At 37.3% G+C, this 18,880-nt stretch overlaps 1 protein-coding gene across 2 annotated transcripts in view; it reads left to right on the top strand.

The window, feature by feature from the left end:
* LOC130409361 (cadherin-11) overlaps positions 1-18,880 on the top strand; it is a 56,032-nt gene that overhangs the window by 25,608 nt on the left and 11,544 nt on the right. For both annotated transcript variants that reach the window (XM_056733295.1, XM_056733293.1), the window contains exons 4-9: positions 168-287; positions 2,060-2,227; positions 14,463-14,644; positions 17,037-17,293; positions 17,477-17,613; positions 18,182-18,303. In XM_056733295.1, the coding sequence (XP_056589273.1) occupies positions 168-287; positions 2,060-2,227; positions 14,463-14,644; positions 17,037-17,293; positions 17,477-17,613; positions 18,182-18,303 (986 nt within the window). The remainder of the gene's footprint in view (positions 1-167; positions 288-2,059; positions 2,228-14,462; positions 14,645-17,036; positions 17,294-17,476; positions 17,614-18,181; positions 18,304-18,880) is intronic.

The raw sequence follows: 18,880 nt of genomic DNA, 5'->3' as shown, positions 1-18,880 counted from the left end.
CGAATGCACTCACGTATATGCCCTATGACTACTGTCTCTGGGAGGGTTGAGTTTTGAGGAATGGATGGAGGGCAACATGCTCACTGAACCTTGACTTTGTCAGAAATATCTCTTATTTTTAGTGTTTCTTCCCTCTCTCTCTCTCTCTGTCTCTCTAACTCCCCAAGGCACATCCGTTATTCAAGTGACAGCCACAGATGCTGATGATCCAACCTATGGGAACAGTGCCAAAATTGTGTATTCAGTGATCCAAGGCCAGCAATACTTTACTGTGGACCCACAGTCAGGTGAGCATTCTATTCTATTGACTACATTATGAAAATTCGCTAGATTTGTTCAGCTGGCTTTATTCATACTGTTTAAACTCTCATCTACATTCTATTGTATTCTATTGACTAGATTACTAGTCTTGCTTAGAGTTAATCGCCACTTTCTTTGGCCAAGGCCCACCCAAGAGGCCATATGACTGCACAACTCCAGGAAATCCTGTGAAATTCAACCAATCAGATGACGACTTCAAACATGCTGAAGTGTTTCCAGAAAACTGTGCTTTGTGTATCAGACGTTTAGCTAACAGTCCGTGGGTCCGCGCATGACATCTAATGCTGCGTTCCCACCAAACGCAAATGAAGCATTAAGTGCGAGTGATTTACATGTTAGGTCAATGCAAAGACATCCTGTGGTGCGAATAACACGATTCGGGTGAAAGACGAGGCGTGAACTGAGCATTTTGGGCATTTGATGAGTAAATTAAAATTGTTCAACGGTCCAACTACGCGCGAATAGCGTGATTTATTCATGCAAGTCGCGTTTGGTGGGAACGCTCTATTAGGCTGAGACTACTAGATTACTAACTAGATTTTTATTTCATTGGCTATGTTGGATCCTGTTAAAAAAACTCATTTCAAACGTAATTGTGTGGGCTCCACTGTTAATATGAATGTGTATTTTACTAACATAGTATAGAGAAGGCGGGTTTCATCTACGTTGAACATCTATATGTTCAAATATGGATGCCATCTCTGCAAAACTAGCATTTAAATCTAAGTGCTGATAACTAGTAGATATTGAATCGAATCTGAATTTAAACTGAAATGAATTGAAACCATATAAATAGACAAATCAAACCAAATCGCCAATTTGGTTGCAAAACCAAGCCCTACGTAATATATTATATTATATTATATTATATTATATTATATTATATTATATTATATTATATTATATTATATTATATTATATTATATTATATTATATTATATTATATTATATTATATTATATTATATTATATTATATTATATTATATTATATTATAATATAATATAATATTATATTATATTATATTATATTATTTTATATTATATTATATTATATTATATTATATTATATTATATTATATTATATTATATTATATTATATTATATTATATTATATTATATTATATTATATTATATTATATTATATTATATTATATTATATTATATTATATTATATTATATTATATTATATTATATTCATTTACTAGATTCTGAAAGCTAGAATATATTCTAAAATAATATATTAAAATTTGTTTTATCAGTTACCTGCATTATATTCTACTCTGTTCTATTCTATTCTGTTTACTAAATTCGAAATACTAATAGGATTCTCAGGGTTCTCCAGTTTTCTTCACAGTCCAAAGACATGCAAATTCAGTGAACTGGAGATGCTAAATTGGCCTTAGGCGTGTGTGAGAGAGTGACTGTGGATGAAACTGTGAACAAAACTAACATATTTTATCTCACCATAGCCATGAAAGCTGGCATAGTGTTGAAAAGCAACGAAAAAAACATCAACACTCTGTTTTATTGGATATTATTCTGTCTCGTTGTGTACTCTATTTTGTTGTATTATGTTTTCTGGGCTATAATCTTTTCTGTTCACTTGTGGCTAGGACATGAAGGCTGACTGGATTCTCTTTTGTGCTATTGACTATATTCTGTTCTAGTGTGATGATCGTTCAATATCACTCATGCACAGTAATGAAAGGGATCTAAGTGATTTGTGTCTGTCTTCCAGGCATCGTGCGCACGGCGGTACCTGACATGGACAGAGAGACACAGGCGCAGTACCTGGTGGTGCTTCAGGCCAGAGACATGGGGGGGCATCAGGGGGGCTTGACAGGGACCACCACTCTCACCGTACATCTGAGCGACGTCAACGACAACCCACCTCGCTTCACTCAGAGTCAGTGCCTTCAGCCTTCATATTGTGTTACATGCATTGAATTAAACAAGTGTGGGTTTCCAGATTTAAAGAGAAGGACAAGAATGTGTGTTGTATCTAGACCAGGGGTATTTAATTTAAGTTCCAAGAGGTTTATATTTTCTTCCAAAAGGAGGTCTGGCAATATGCTTTTTGAAAATAAATAAATATTTAATCAATTTAGCCAAGTTGGATATAGTGTATAAAAGAAATGATCTTTCATCAGGGCATTTATTTTGTATTTTGATGTATGTATGTATAGGCTCTGTGGCTTTAGGGGAATGCCCTCTTAATAGAAGTCTGATAATTAATATTTGTAAAACCAAAACTACTGACAACATGCAAACAGCCAATGTAACAATTAAATTCTATATATTAATTAAAATCATAAACAGAAAACAAAATAACTTACTAAATTAGGCTTTCCATGCCATTTTCACCTTTTCACTTTCATACCAGAACTACTTCTATCTTTAAATAATGTCCCAATTATTTAAAGATATAATGTCCCAATTATTTAAATTATTTGTTCATTACAGAATGTAAACCTGCTAATGTGCTTCATAAAATCATCCTACAGAATATTCTGTTAAAATAGAACAATATCTTTAATATTATCTAAATAATACCAAAATCTTATTAAAATGATAAGATATGAATTGAATGCTTGAAATACATCTTTAATGCCTGTTGTCTAATAATCAATTAGATTATGAGTCTTTAGATATTAGAGGATAAAGCAGCCAAAGATTAATTAGATAAATGTTCCTGAGAGCGCATGTGATATGATTCTCCGTTGTGAAGACACGCGGCTCTATTTCAAAATTTTAAATGGTTTATTAGGCTATGTCTCGCGGCCCGGATGGAACAAAGCAAAGGTCCGGATCTGGCCCGCGGTCCGCCTATTGAGGACGACTGATCTAGACTGTTCTTTTCCAGTTGTGTGTTTTAGTTTAGTCTGTTCTTTTCCACTTCAGTCTTAGTCTTTTCTTTTACATTTAAGTCTAGTCTGTTCTCTTCCTGTCTTACCTACTCTGTTCTGTTTCACTTTTGTCTACTCTTAACTTTTCAAATTTCAGTCTGGTCTAATCTGTTCTTTTACATTTTAGTATTGTCTGTTCTGCTTCAGTTTAGTCCAGACTAGACTGTTTTTTTAGTGTAGTCTGTAATGTTCCAGTTTATTCCGTTATTTTCTATTTTAGTCTATTCTGGTATTTACTTAATCCAGTCCAGTCCAGTCTAGTCTGGTCTAGTCTATTAAAGTATTTTTTCTTTCAGTTTTTTATCCAATCTAGACATTGCAGTCAAGTCTGGTCTGTTTTTATTTTAGTCTAGTCTAGTCTGTTATGTTCTATTTTAGTGTAGTCTGCATTCTTCCAGTTTAGTATGTTATTTTCTAGTTTTGTCTAGTCCGCACTTTTCTTATTCCAGTCTATTTTTTTTATTTTCTCCATTTTTCTGTAGTCCTTTCTGTTCCACTTTAGTCTGTTCTGTTTTAATTGAGTCTGTTCTTTATAACTTCAGTCTAGTTTATTCTTTTCTATTTCTGTTCAGTCTGTTCTCTTCCAGTCTAAACTAGTCTGTTCTGTTCGGTTTTAGTTTTGTCTAGTCTGAATTTTTCATATTTCCATCTAGTCCAGTCTGTGCTTTTCCCTTTTAGTCTAGTTTGTATTTTTTCATTTTAGTCTAGTTTTTTCTCTTCCGGTCTGGTCTGCAGTAGATTGTTTTCTTTCATGTTAGTGTAGTCTGTAATGTTCCAGTTCAGTCTAGTTTAGTGTTTTTCTTTTCTAGTTTCGTCTAGTCTGGACTTTTCTTTTTCCAGTCTATTCCAGTCTTTCCCATTTTTCTGTAGTCCTTTCTGTTCCACTTTAGTCTAGTCTGTTTTCGTTTGGTCTGTTCTTAATATCTTCAGTCTAGTTTATTCTTTTCTATTTCTGTTTAGTCTGTTCTCTTCCAGTCTAATCTAGTCTGTTCAGTATTAGTTTAGTCACGTCTGAAGTTATTATATTGCTTTTCCCTGTTAGTCTAGTAAATTCTATTCCAGTCTAGTCCGTGGTAGATTGTTTTATTCCATTTTAGTGTAGTCTGTAATGTTCAGTTCAGTCTAGTTTAGTCGTTCTTATCTATTTTAGTCTAGTCTTGACTTTTCTTATTCCAGTCTGTTCTAGTATTTTCCGTTTCAGTTTAATGTGTCCTGCCCCTCTGCTCCAGTCTAGTGTAGTCTGTTTTAATTGACTACGTTCTTTTCTATTTAAGTCTAGTCTGGAGTCTTTTCGGTTCCAGTTTAATGTGTGGTCTCTACTTTTCTCTTTCACTTTAGTCTAGTCTGTTCTTTCCATTCCATTTCATTTTGGTCTGCTCTGTTCCAGTCTTGTCTTGTTTGTCTCATTTATTTTCTAGTCCAGTTTTATTTCAGTCTTTTTCGTTCTGTTTCATGTTTGTCTGTTCTAGTTTGTTCTGGTAATATATATGTTTATGGTTCAGAATATATAAGCTCAGAATTCAAAAATGGTTCTGTTGTGAAGATCAAAGAGTTTTGCCGCGGGCTCTTTATATTTCTGTCCGTGTGCACGGCATCCATTAGCCGAGCACTGTTGGCTAACAAGTCCTGTTTCCATGCCTGCCGGTTTATTTACAAGCATGAGGAGAAAAGGTGTGTATGAGACATCATGCTCTCTCATATACAGACTGTGTCTCTGTCCACTCCAGCTTATTACAGCAGTCGTATTCATAAAACCAAATCCGTCTTGTTATCGTAATTGATTGACGGTTTGAAGAGGCGAGCGGTTGTTTGAAGACAGTGAGCCTGATGTCAGATGTTGACACGGGGGATTGAGTCGTGTGGGCTGTATTATATTCTTTCTGATTGGGATCTGATCTTATCAGACAGGCACTGGATAAAGATGACGAACGCAATTACTTGCATGCATAAATTCGATCGCCTCTCTGAATTGTTTGAATAAGATTATTTCCCTGGAAATTTGTAATACTGTTAGTTAAATATTATAGCATGTCTTACTGGCAGCGCCTCAATTATAGAGAGACTTACGTTCATTATTGCCTTGAATCAAAGTCTATATCACAACGCCTGAAAACACCTGTTGTTTGTTTATCCTCTTGCACGGTCTTGCAGCAACCTGTCATGGATTTTCTGTTGCGTTGCAGGCATCATTATGTTCGCTCTCGTCCCGTAGACACCTCACAAAACCTCATGCACCTGCGTGTTTATACATTTCATATAAGAAATATAGTTTCAAATTAATTATGAAAAAGATGTTAGGTGAGATCTCTTCTGAGAGTCAAATGGAGATGTCTGTGAGATGTTTGGCTTTAAGGAGAAATATCTGAGACAAAGGAGAGTTAAAGGGGTCATATGACACGGCTCAAAAGAATATTATCGATTCGTTTTTTTGTTTATTGTGATGCAATGTCTGTACATGATAGACATCTGTCCGGTTAACCGAAAATATATATCACGTGATTATGCACACATTGTGAGTGAAGTACGGTCAAATGCTGCTGCATCCAAAAGCCTGAGGGCGCTCTCGTGCTGAAACTCCAAATACGGACTGCAGAAGAAGACCATTACACATGTAGGAAATGCCTAAGGACGTGTTTTTATCTCTGATCCGCAAGCCTCCTTAGGTATTTTCATAATAATAGAGTATATTTATTTTGATACGTTTGACTGGTGTTGCTTTTTTAAATGCAGGTTACAAGTGACTCAAACTCACACTGCTTTTAGATCGGGCTGCATTTCCTGCTGATCCCAGAGCCGTGCTTCATGGACAAGCTTTGCATCAATAAAATAATCGATACCTTGCATTATTATTAAACCGCGGTTAATAGGACACATGTCTAATATACAAAAAAGCTGTATTTTCCACAGTCTTGCAGCAAAATATGCAATATTTTTGCATATTTTTAACAAAGCTCATCGCTCTGAAAAGCGAGGTGTGCTTTTATTGGCCAGTTAACCAGTGCGTAGTGATTGGTTGAATACTGTAAGCGTGTGAAGGAAACGTAACACCTCTTACCATTTTTGGAACATCAGGTTCCTCTTCAATTGTACTGACAGGTACGCCCACCATACTTGAGTATACATTTGGGCAGTCTTAGTCAAATCATACCATGAACTGACGTAGATTTGTGGGGGTGTGGTTACACCAGGCGTTTCAGGCAGGTCTGGGTGAGCATTTGCTTTTAGATAGAATGCATCTTTTGTTCCCACAGTTTTATTTTAGCAATTTTAGATGTCTAATACATGCATGGGCAACTTATAACACACCAAAGACACAGAAAAACATGTATCCAAGCCATATTACTCCTTTAAGAAATAGTTTCCATTCATTCTCCATTCTCAATAATGTCTTGGAGAAATAATTAAGAGATTACAGAAATCTCATCTGTTTTGTCTTTCATATCGGGTGTTGGGTTAGCGAAGACTTCGATCGTGTCCTTTATTTCCAGTTGTGATGGTGTATTACAGACGTTGTGTGCCGGTGTGGGTTATTTCTCAGCTCTCAGCGGGTGTTCTGGATCACATTGTTTCTCAATCACAGTGTGGCTCTAGTCATGAATCTCTCAAATGAGTCTGGTGCCCGCTGACCCGTGATCTGTCACAGCTTTCATTTCTACAGCACACCTCGTACGACTCTCCAGGTGCTAAAAACCCCAGCAGCGCGTGCATAAGTGTGTGTTTGGAGGCGAGATACAAAGGTATGTTTGATGGGAAGATAAGAGCATCCGTGTGTACGTGTATATGAAATATTCAATGATGTCTTTCAAGATAACACCATTGTGGCATGTGCTGTGGTTGTGTTTGCGAGATATCAAAGTTTGGGAGGTCGGTATGCGCAAGTGACTTTTGATAAGGGGTATGGGTTGCTGTCAGTCTGTATCTTTCTATGAGTGTGTGTGTCCGAAGAAAAATAGGAAGTAAACAACACTGAGTCACCTCAGAGCAAGAGAAGTCCAGAGAGATGGTGTGAGCCGGACTGGACTCATAACTCAAGATGTCGCTGTGAGTTCGGAGCTAATTTCAGTCGATATAGATCACCAGTTTCACCTGCTCAGATACGACAGAATAACCACTAAAGGGTCACCTTTATAGGAAAACTTGTAAGTACAAAAGTCAAATAATGTAAGCTATAAATTAAGATAGGTGGTCATTGAAGTATTGCAATCTCTATCGCCATGTCTATTAGAAACATAATGTTGCATGCTAGTATACTTGACAGTATGTTTCCAAGGGTTGTCATGATATCAAATTTTCACTACTCGATTATAATAGCCAAAAAATGTATAATAGAAATGATCTCAATATATATTGAAAAGATGTTTTTAAAAGTTATAAATGCTACTATCAGTAATGATAAGTGATGCTATCTTCAGTTTTGCTCATTTTGCGTTTTCTCTTTTATTTTGGTCATTGAATAATACTAAAAATGCATTCCTAGACTTCAGGCAAGATTGACCAGGTGCTAAATAGTTTGCAAATTTACACTGTATGTAGAATTTATATAACGCTTTTCACAATTTCCATTGGTGCAAAGCAGCGTCACATAGATTATAATTAAAAGTAAAAATAAAAATAATAGACAAATAAATAAAATAAAAACATTATATACTGTATAAATATAAAGTACATTGTAATACATTGTATTATTGCAAGTTCTTCTTTATGCAATGTACAAAAATGAAATTTGTTGGATTGTAAGAAACTGTCAGTTATTATCTGAAGCAAATTCTTTCTAGTATTATAATTTGTATGATATCATGGTTTTAATATGACAGTTATAGACAATATCAGTATATTGTGCCACCTCTAGTTGCAGTGAAATGACGTCAGCCAACTTGTAAATCATTATAAGCTTACCATTGTGAGACAATGTATTTTGTGTATGCACTTTTTTGAACATTTTAATTTTTTATAAGTTATAGATTGCAGCGTTAAGAAGTTCTAAGCAAACCAATACTTGTGCGATAAAGGTGTTCATTTCATTAAGAATTTAACAGGTAACATCTTTTCTTGGCATTTGAAATTAACAGCTGAAACAAGGAGACAATGCAGATTTTCTCATTAGAGTAAATGTGATGCAAAGACTTTTTAAAGCTGACTATTTAATCACAATCATCTCAATGACTACAAAACACTTCAGAGTCCTATTTAGACCAGATTAGTTTTCAAGAGATGTGACATTTGTAATGTTTATCGTCGATTGGCATTGGTTAAACTGTGTCTGTAATAATCACATTTCTATCACGATGATTGTGTTTTCTCTGAGGATTAAACCCATGGGGCCCTGTTTTAATGATCTAAGCACATGGTCTAAATTGCACTGCGTCACGTGCAGTAAACCAATAAGAGCTTTCATTCCCTTTAAGAGCTAGTTGCACTCATGCCGGATTTGCTATTTACACTGGACATTATTCCAGAGAGGAAACGCATCTGCTCGTGCGTGAGGATAAAGCACGCGAGAAGACCATCTACAGTACAATCTGTATGTTTATCTTTATGTACACAATAATCATAATTATGCGCTTCCCTGTTTTATAAGTAAAGTGAAAGCATGTTGTTGTCCCGCCCAGAGGCTCTTTTCTTACTAACGCAATCTTTAAATAAAAAATATATTGCACCATTGACTTTAGACCAGGTTTTAGTTGGATTATGGCCAGGGGCGGACTGGGAAGCTATTTCAGCCCTTGACTTTTTGGACCACATCGGCCCTTCACCAAATCTGTGGAGGGGGGGCTGTATGTGACGTGTGTTTTGCGTTACATGCATACATGTCCGAATCGCTAATGCCTTCAATTTGCATGCATTCGCGTTAATAAGTCCACCAGGCGGACTCAGAATGTCCTACTGGTCAGTCCGCCACTATCTATGGCCCTGAAAACACCACTTTTTCCAACCAGCACATCCACGGGGGCACAAATGAGCGCGAATCATTTGCTATTTAATCAATCTGACACAGAATGGGAAAATCTGTAATTCTATATTGGATGGAAATCTTGAAATGTCAAAGACTATGTTAGGGTTTGATTTGTTTCTACAAAAGATGGGAGTGTAGTAAATATAAACTCAAGATAATTTCCAAATGATATATTTTGCACTTTTTAATGCCTAGTTAAAATATTATGTAATAGTGTAATTATTTTCGCTTGCAAATGCATCGAGTGAAAGTATTCTGTTTTTAATAGTCCTCAAGTAGAAATTCCCCAGAATAATACTTTAAGTATAGTAATGAAGTGCACTTATTCAACCACAGCTTCTCTCTCGCTCTTCTCACTGCTTCAAAAGATTTAAAAACACGAATTTCTTCTGAATGTGTAAACCAAGCAACGTCTAAGCATAAAAAAGACTCTCACATGCTAACAGATGTTTTGCTGCTCGTTTTTGTGATTCCAGGCGAGTTTTAAACTCGTCTTAAGTTTCCTGAGACGTGTTTCGAGCGCTGCTGTTTGTTGGAGTTGGTTACAGCATGTCGTTCACTTGTTCTTTTCTGCCTCGTTAGTCTGAAACAAGGAAATGTTTGTTGCGTCGTCTGTAAATGCAAATACGCCAAGAACTTTTTTCATTTCCAAGAACACCCTATGAAAGTAAAATGAAACTTTTGAAAGTCATCCAGAAATATTAGTCAGCATCAGGTGTATATACTGTAAGAATTTTGCAATAAAATATCCAAAAACCACTTGGCCAATGTTATATATTTAGTATATGTATTTAAAATATCGCAAATGTTTCCAACAGCTTTTAAATCGTGAGAAAATCTCCATTCTAAGCGTTGGACCAATGCTGTTTAGTCGCCTGTCAATGGCGTCATATCCGCGTTACTCTTTGTTTGCCGCCTTTACTGACGTAGCAACCGCGTGACACTGTTGTGACACAAATGCGGAACTTGTTTGTACCGCCAGTGCGTCTAAAATTATTGCAAATGATGTTGGTATGTTCAAAATAACTTTGACTATGATTGATTTGAACACTTAAAACTGTGCAGTGTTATAACACCATCGAATTGGACAATTACTGTAACTTCTGTGACTTACCTTTCTGTGATTTTCTGTGATTTTCTTATCTGCTTCGTAAAGCTGCTTTGGAACAATGCACATTGTGAAAAGCACTATATTAGTAAACTTGAAATTGAATTAACAATTTAGTTTTAAACCTCACATTACTCTGGTCTAATTCATTAAAATGATTTCATAAAACGCAACATTTATAAACTTAATTACTTTACCTCTAACATGATTTCTCGTTCCTGTCTGATTGATGTATCAGCGGTACCATCAGCGGTGGTGTTGAAGACAAAGTATCCCATCATTCCACGCTTCTACACCGCATCATCAAGCTACACGATTGTTGTTGTTTTGATCGTGAGCCCTCTAGCGGCAATTTCTACAAACTGTAACTTTAAAATGAATCACATCAGATAAACAGGAGAATCAAAATACCATGTTGCACATTATGGTTTGACCTTCACCTAAGGAACTAGAAGTCTTAATTGTTGTTCATTCGGAGGAAGATTGATGTTCATTTGTTGCTCTTTCATATCTCAGGAGGTTTGATGGAGTTCTTTGTTGTGTTTCATTTATCTTACTTAATCTCAGATGTTTCTCTTAAAATTGCGTATGAAAAATAAATGAGAGTGTAATTGTCTAAACACATGAGGAGTATCGAGGTTTAAAATGAATGTCGATTATAGAGAAAATTTGATGAGTAATGAGATCTTCAATAATATTGACTTTTGATCTTAGACTTGATCAATCTGAGCTCAGTTTTGAGACAATGAGTGCGTTTACATGCACAAAATAAATGGATATCTATCAAAAATCTGATTAAAAAGATAGTTGTTTTCAAGGATTCACACCCATAGTAATAAAGCGGCTACACAGAAAACCAAGAAACTTGCAGAGTTTCTCGCGAGCAGTGACGTCATCGTCGATAGTAATTAAAAATGCAGTCGGAAAATGGTTAGAAGGCGTACTTTTACATCTCTTGTCATGTCCGCAGTCCCTGCATAGTTCTTAATTTTGTCATTTCGACATCAACTGCATGATTCGAGAGCTGACTTTTATACGTTATTTACTATTATGTCTGTTTAGGACTTTTACTATTGCGCTGTCAGACATGCGCACACATAAACAAAACTGAGAGAAAACCGGTAAAGGCGTTCAGGGACACATGTGATTACTTATATTCATTCCCAACGCCACAGCCATCATTAAAGGTCTCCGTGCCAAGATTGTCTGTCACAAACCCTCGGAGAAACGACTGCATCACGCTGTGTATCGTAATTATAAAGATTTTCATAACAATAATGATGGCGAACATTATCAGATGATGACGATAATGTGTGCTACGTGCTCTCGGGTGTTTCTGAAGAGTGTTACGGCGTCTATCATGCGTCCCTATGGACTCTCTCATCAAAATCCACACGATTAATATTTCATGTAAAGTTCAGAGCTTTCTGGCTCAGTACGCAGCACAATCACAGCTGAAAAATACCGCTCGGAGACATACAATACATCTTCCCTCTCTCTCTCTTTTTCCTACATGAATACACACTCGTCTCCGCCGCTCTCCTGTCCTCGCTTTTCCCAGCCTTCGCTCCGCCAGGTTTCCTAATGTCATTCTCTTTTTTGTTCTATCTATCTATCCTAATCTCTTCTGCTTATCCCTCCTCTTCTCCTCTGAATAATACACAGTGTTAATATAGTGTGCAAAGAAGCCATATTGTATTCCCACAGTGTGTTTCTGCAATCCTCTTCTCTTGGCTGCCCTCGGCTTTAATGAATGTTGGAAGTTATTAGCTGGCACAAACTGCCTCTGGTGAATCACACTGTCTCAGCCTTTGTTGTTTGCGTGATTCATTTTCAGTTCGCGAGCAAATTTGGCTCTTAAAAGAAGCAAGGAATCGTCGCATTCCTTTTCATATTTCTATGGCTCTTTGGATCACATTTCTTTCTTTGATACGCCCTCTCACTCTTTCTCTTGGAAGGCATTTGTGAAGATTTTTTATCGTATAGTTGGCTTTTTGATGGTTGAAGCGCCGGACAGAGTTGAATCTGAATCTCTCACATCTGTCTGTCTGTCTGTCTGTCTGTCTGTCTGTCTGTATCAGCAAAAATGTAGAAAAAAAATGATAAATGTCTCTTTTGCTATGTTATATTATGTATATGATATAAAATATCTTCTTACATATTATATTCTTTTTTCTCTTCTTTTATTCTCATTCTGTTCTCTTTTCTTTCTCTTTTATTCTCATTCTGTTCTGTTCACTTTCTCTTTTATTCTTATTCTGTTTTCTTCACTTTCTCTTCTTTTTTATTTGTTACCTTTTCTTTTCCTCTGATTTTCTCTTTTTTTCTGTTGATTTCCTCTTTCTCTTCTATCTTCATTCTGTTCTGTTCTCTTTCCCTATTATTCTCTGTTATTCTCATTCTGTTCTCTTCTCTGTTATTCTCATTCTGTTCTCTTTTCTTTCTCTTTTATTCTCATTCTGTTCTGTTCTCTTCTTTTTTATTCCAGTCCTCTTCTTTTTCTCTGCTTTTCTCTTTTTTTCTTTTTCTCTCCTCTTTCTCTTCTATTCGCATTCTGTTCTGTTCTGTTCTCTTCTTTTTTATTTCTGTCGTCTTTTTTTCTGGTTTTCTCTTTATATTATTTTTCTATGCTCTTCCTCTTCTATTCTCATTCTGTTCTCTTCTCTTCTTTTTTATTCCGGTCCTCTTCTTTTTCTCTGCTTTTCTCTTTTTTTCTTTTTCTCTCCTCTTTCTCTTCTATTCGCATTCTGTTCTGTTCTGTCCTCTTCTTTTTTATTTCTGTCGTCTTTTTTTCTGGTTTTCTCTTTATATTATTTTTCTATGCTCTTCCTCTTCTATTCTCATTCTGTTCTCTTCTCTTCTTTTTTATTCCGGTCCTCTTCTTTTTCTCTGCTTTTCTCTTTTTTTCTTTTTCTCTCCTCTTTCTCTTCTATTCGCATTCTGTTCTGTTCTGTCCTCTTCTTTTTTTTGCTTTCTCTTTTTTAATTGTCTCTCCTCTTTCTCTTCTATTCTCATTCTGTTCTGTTCACTTTCTCTTTTATTCTCATTCTGTTCTGTTCACTTTCTCTTCTATTCTCATTCTGTTCTGTTCACTTTCTCTTTTATTCTCATTCTGTTCTGTTCACTTTCTCTTTTATTCTCATTCTGTTTTCTTCACTTTCTCTTCTTTTTTATTTGTTACCTTTTCTTTTCCTCTGCTTTTCTCTTTTTTCTGTTGATTTCCTCTTTCTCTTCTGTCTTCATTCTGTTCTGTTCTCTTTCTCTATTATTCTCTGTTATTCTCATTCTGTTCTCTTCTCTTCTTTTTTATTCCGGTCCTCTTCTTTTCCTCTGCTTTTTCCCTTTTTTCTTTTTCTCTCCTCTTTCTCTTCTATTCGCATTCTGTTCTGTTCTCTTCTTTTTTTATTTCTGTCGTCTTTTTTTTCTGGTTTTCTCTTTATATAATTTTTCTATGCTCTTCCTCTTCTATTCTCATTCTGTTCTCTTCTCTTTCTCTTATTTTATTTCTGTCCTCTTCTTCTTCTCTGCTTTTCCCTTCCCTTCCTCTTTTCTCTTTTTGGTCTATTCTTTTCTCTATCCGTTTTCTTTTCTCTAGAAAGTATTTGTTTGTGATGAATGATAAAAAATGCAAAAAACGAATTCCAGTAGCAACCATGCAGCACACGCTAGCAACTTCTCCGAGCATCTTAGCAACTGCATTTTATTTTTGTTCCTGTGATTGATCATGATATGAGATATGATGCCTTGCTCTCCTGTGAGAAGAGAAGCACTTTTTATTCTCTTAATGAGTGCGGAAGATTGCCTGCGTTATTTGTTGTCTCTAATTAAGTTTCAAGCGAGTCGAGGAGGTTTTCTCTTTTTAGACTTGTATTCTTGGCCCACAGTATAGAAAGAACGAAGAGCTGTTATTAAACTGTCTTATAACTGAAGATAAACTGTCTATCTGAACAGAGGGGGAGGCTTGGCTCTTTTCAAAATGTCTTTGACTTAAAGTCTGGCGGAGGGTGCGGCGCATATCGATTTGAAAAGCATTTGAATGGCAGTGGGAGTTTTATACCATGCCTTATGTAACGTGATTAATGGCGGTAATTATGAGGTGACATCATGATTTTATAGCACGTCCTTGTTTTTGACCAACTATTTGTGACGTTCTCTTCATTTTTCTCTCCTGAAGGTCTGTGGTCATTTTCCGTGTCCGAGCTGGCTGTCCCCGGGGTGGAGATCGGTCGTCTCTTGGCAACGGATGCAGATCTTGGGGAAAACGCTCGGATGGACTTTACGATGGTTGACGGAGAGGCGGGAGACACGTTCAATATAACCGGACTGAACCAAGAGGCTGTGATTTTACTAAACAAGGTGGGTGAGCGGAATACAAATGACATTGTATCTTAAACCTTTATTCAGATTTATGGACTTGGGACTTTGACCTGAAAGATGTGATGCATCTTTTTCGTCTTTTGTGTAATATAATGAGCAACAAAAACCAAATTGTAGGCGGAGACCTCTTTAGACACTTGAGAGGGGCCTGCTAGAAATATGGACCTAGTAACACCTTAGCGACTACATAGGAAACACAATTAAAAAACACTCTTGTGCATCACAGCAGCTGTATAGCAACGCCTTGGCAACCATCCAGAACTACCTAGCAACCAACAGAGGCAATGTATTCAATTCATTTAATATTGTCTTCTTCAATTTATACATTTTTATATTTCCACATTGTTCAACGCAGCTTTACTGTAAAACATGTGAGAACAAAATTAAACAGACCTAGAATAAAGGAACTATAAAGAAAAGCTATAAAAGAAACAATAACTAAATGAATTTAATTAACTTTAATTGAGTTCAGATGTAAATAAGAGTTAATCTGTGCTGAAAGCCTCTGCCAGCAAACATGCGTATTAGTGCCGGCGGAAGAAAGTTTAACCTGCAGTCCCTCGGGAGGCTTCACCGCGGCATGTACAGGCACCAGTTTATTTCACCAGAAACTCTGCACGGATAGACAAACGTGCATTTGAAATATAAAGCACCAATTCGCACGGAACTAATTGAAAAGTGGAGAGATACACATTTTAGCTGATCCAAAATACGCACTGTGAAATATGAATAGCAAGCTATTTTCCGCCCTGATAGCTGCTTATAAAGACAGATGTGTGTGCATACTACACATGCGGGTATGCGTGCTAGTTAAAGACACGGGGACTACAAACAGTAAAGGAGAGGCATGCATTAAAAAGCAGAATGTGGAGGTTGCAAAGAACAAGAGGAGCGCTCGAGTCACGGTGAGGGGGGTGCATGTACGAAAAGCAAATTAGACAGAGCGCACAGAGACTGATGCTGCTGAGTAACAAGAGAGTGAGCGAGTAAAGGAGATGCTGATTAACACGTGGCTGCAGCCCAAGTGACAGAGCTTTTCATCTGCGTGTTAGCTGCACTGAACGCTCCTCGCTCATGCTGTTACAACCACTGCAACACCACCGATACCAGCAACATACAACTGACTGCAGCTACTGCACCTACCGCAGGCACAGTTTTTCAATAAAGTCCACTTATACTGTCGAGATCATATTTTTTCAAGGGTTTGGTCCGAGGGCTGGGTTATATATTGAATATTGCATATTATTGAGATTTCTATGCAAAAGATATAAAACGACTGCTGAACAAGAATTAGAAATACGGTGGAACATGAATAAAGAGACGGCACCAGGAGGCAGTTCCACTTTGACGTGACAGAAGGTGGTTGTGCAACTGATTTATTTCATCATCTAGATCATCATTTACATGTGTGCATTTAATGAAAAAGTAGTAAGTGGTCACTAGGTCTATGTCTTCTTTTTTATTTTATTTTCAAATAATGATGTATGGCAAAAAATGTAATCACAAAATATGGAGATATGTGGTTACGGAAGGACAGATGAAACAAATTTAAGAGCATATTAACAATGATTTTAGAGAATGAAATTAATGTTTTAAACCTTTTGTAAATGACTTAAAAATGATAAAATGATAAAATGATAAAAATGAAAAAATGGGAAAATATCATTGTGATGACTTTCAGAAGGTTTTAATTCATCTGATAAATGATTGACAGCCAATCAAATGTTCACTTCAATTCATAAAGCTCGCTCATTTACTCTAGCGTACAAGCTTAGAATAAATATAACATTATCATCCGTTGATGTGGACGCAAATATAGTTATCATTATATTTATTGTTCTAAGTGTCCTTAAGTGTCTGTGTAGATCCTCTCGGAGTATTTTACTACAATCATACAGACTATTAAAAAGCATTGACAATCAGTCTTTTCATAATAAACTTCTTTAAATAATAATCCATGTTTACTCAAACGTAATCTTGCATGTCAGTCCCATCCCTCCTGTGGTTTACATCTAAATGATTATGTTTCATCACATGCATGTGTCTGTAGTTCACTGATGGAAACAGTGTGGTGGATTTATAATCTCATCGTGAACAGAAGTTTCTGGACCTACATGCATGAGTGACTCCTAACCTAATCTCACCAGAGCAAAGCCTGAAGCTGTGGAAGTTATGCATCCCAGACACATGCTATTTTTGACTGTCTATATGTTTCTACGGAGGTTTAGAGATGAGACGAATATGTGGGAGTTTTCAATTCTCGCTGAAATGAAGAGATATTTTAGAAAACCTTCCTCCTGCTACCAAATACAGTATAGAGAAACCCAGTGTGTGTGTTTTAATAAGGATGTGCTTTTTTGTGTTGAAATAGGCCGTCGACTACGAGCGCCGCAGCACGTATTCTCTCGCTGTGGAGGTGCAGAATCCAAACATCGACTCACGGTTTTTGAGACGGGGTCCGTTTAAGGATCGGGCTATGGTGCGGGTGACGGTTCTGAACGCGGATGAGCCTCCACGGTTCTCCCGTGCCCGGTACCGACTCGACGTGTCTGAAAACTGCCCTCCGGCTTGCGTAGTGGGGAGAGTGGCTGCCATCGACCCTGACACAGGCCTCAGCAACAATATTAAGTAAATATGTATTTCTATACTCGTCTCTCAGTTTTGTGTTCCAGCAGGATGTGTGTGGGCTGGTTTTACTTTCATCTGGCACGCTTCTCTGTTTAAATGAGTTATTGACTTGAAATGACTCGCTCGCTCCCGTACATCTTCTAATCCGCCTGTCCTCCTATTACCTGTCTTTTCTCCTCACAGGTACTCCATTGATCCCGAGTCAGACCCCGAGGCGCTGTTCCGTATCACCACCGACAACGGTCTCATCACCACGGCGATGGAATTGGATCGAGAGCAGGACCAATGGCATAACATCACTGTCATCGCCACACAGAGAGGTAACCACACCTCCCCGCCATTACTGTTAAAGGAACACGGGCGTCCGGCAATTTCACACGGGCAGTGGCGTGTAATTGTGCCACAGAGAAGCTATTACTTGAGACCCGGCCGGGGACACGAAAGCTCACGGATGACACGGACAAACAGAGATGGAAGAGAATGGGATAATGGCGTGATAACTCAAATTGCTTTTGGAGCTCAGTCCCCCGCACGGTTTTCCACCTGAGGTCAAGGTCACCAGATTTAATTCTTAAAACATCTTAAAAGTGACCCCTAAAAGGCATTTACATCTTATATTCTGTCATGATTATCAGTTTTTGGGCAAGCCAGCGTGTGATAAGTGTGGTTCTGTTGATTGCGTTATATAACATTATATTCAGAACAGCAGATGAGCACATGATGGTGTTCGTGCCACTTCGGGTCATGATGTTGAGCAAAGACCCCGCTGAAGACGCGAATTACGTCATTTCTGTTACACAGTCAGTTAGGTCGAGCTGACCTACTTGCGGTGTAAAAGCTTTCTGATTTCTAACTTTACCCATAAGGCTATTCTCTTCTCTTCCACAGACAGCCCAAGCCAAACTTCCAGGGTAGCGGTTTCCATAGAGACGCTCGACCTCAACGACAACCCCCCCGAGCTCGACCGACAATACAGCACCGCCGTGTGCGACTCCAGCAACACCGGACAGGTCGGCCCGTTTGACTTGTGCTTTGACCTCAGTTGACCCCTACAATGAAGCTCTAGACAGTTCTATCCATTGGTACCAATTAGCTAAAGACTGTGCCTGAAAACTAGTATAATTTAGAGTCCCTGTGAGCCGGAAGTTGCGATCGTTTTTACTTGCGTATTTTGACTCATTGCCGAGTGAAATGGGAAAAACAGTGGGCGTGGCTTTCGTCTTCTCTGCGATTTGATTGGATGTATGCCCAAGCGTTCTAACATTCGTCATTAAAAATGGATAGTCATTTCAGGACGGAAGTACTTTTTCAGATTGTAATTGAAGATTATGAGGGCACACAGTTTTTAAAATGAAAATGAACCACATTAATAAACTATTTACAATAAACGCTGCAATATTTTAGGAAAAAATTGGCATTGTTATTTTTTATTTCACTGGGACGTAAGGTCATAGAAGAAAGACATTTGGATAAAACAACTGCACTGCTTTGTGGAAGAAGACGCTGAACAACTTAAATAAAATGGCAGACATTGCTTGTCATTGTTTTCATTTGCTGAAAATATTTGCATACTAGAGGAATAATATT

Source organism: Triplophysa dalaica, chromosome 20 (assembly GCF_015846415.1).
Source record: "Triplophysa dalaica isolate WHDGS20190420 chromosome 20, ASM1584641v1, whole genome shotgun sequence".
Lineage (NCBI taxonomy): Eukaryota > Metazoa > Chordata > Actinopteri > Cypriniformes > Nemacheilidae > Triplophysa > Triplophysa dalaica.
Note: the sequence above shows the minus strand (reverse complement) of the source record. Positions and strands in the feature narration are given on the sequence as shown.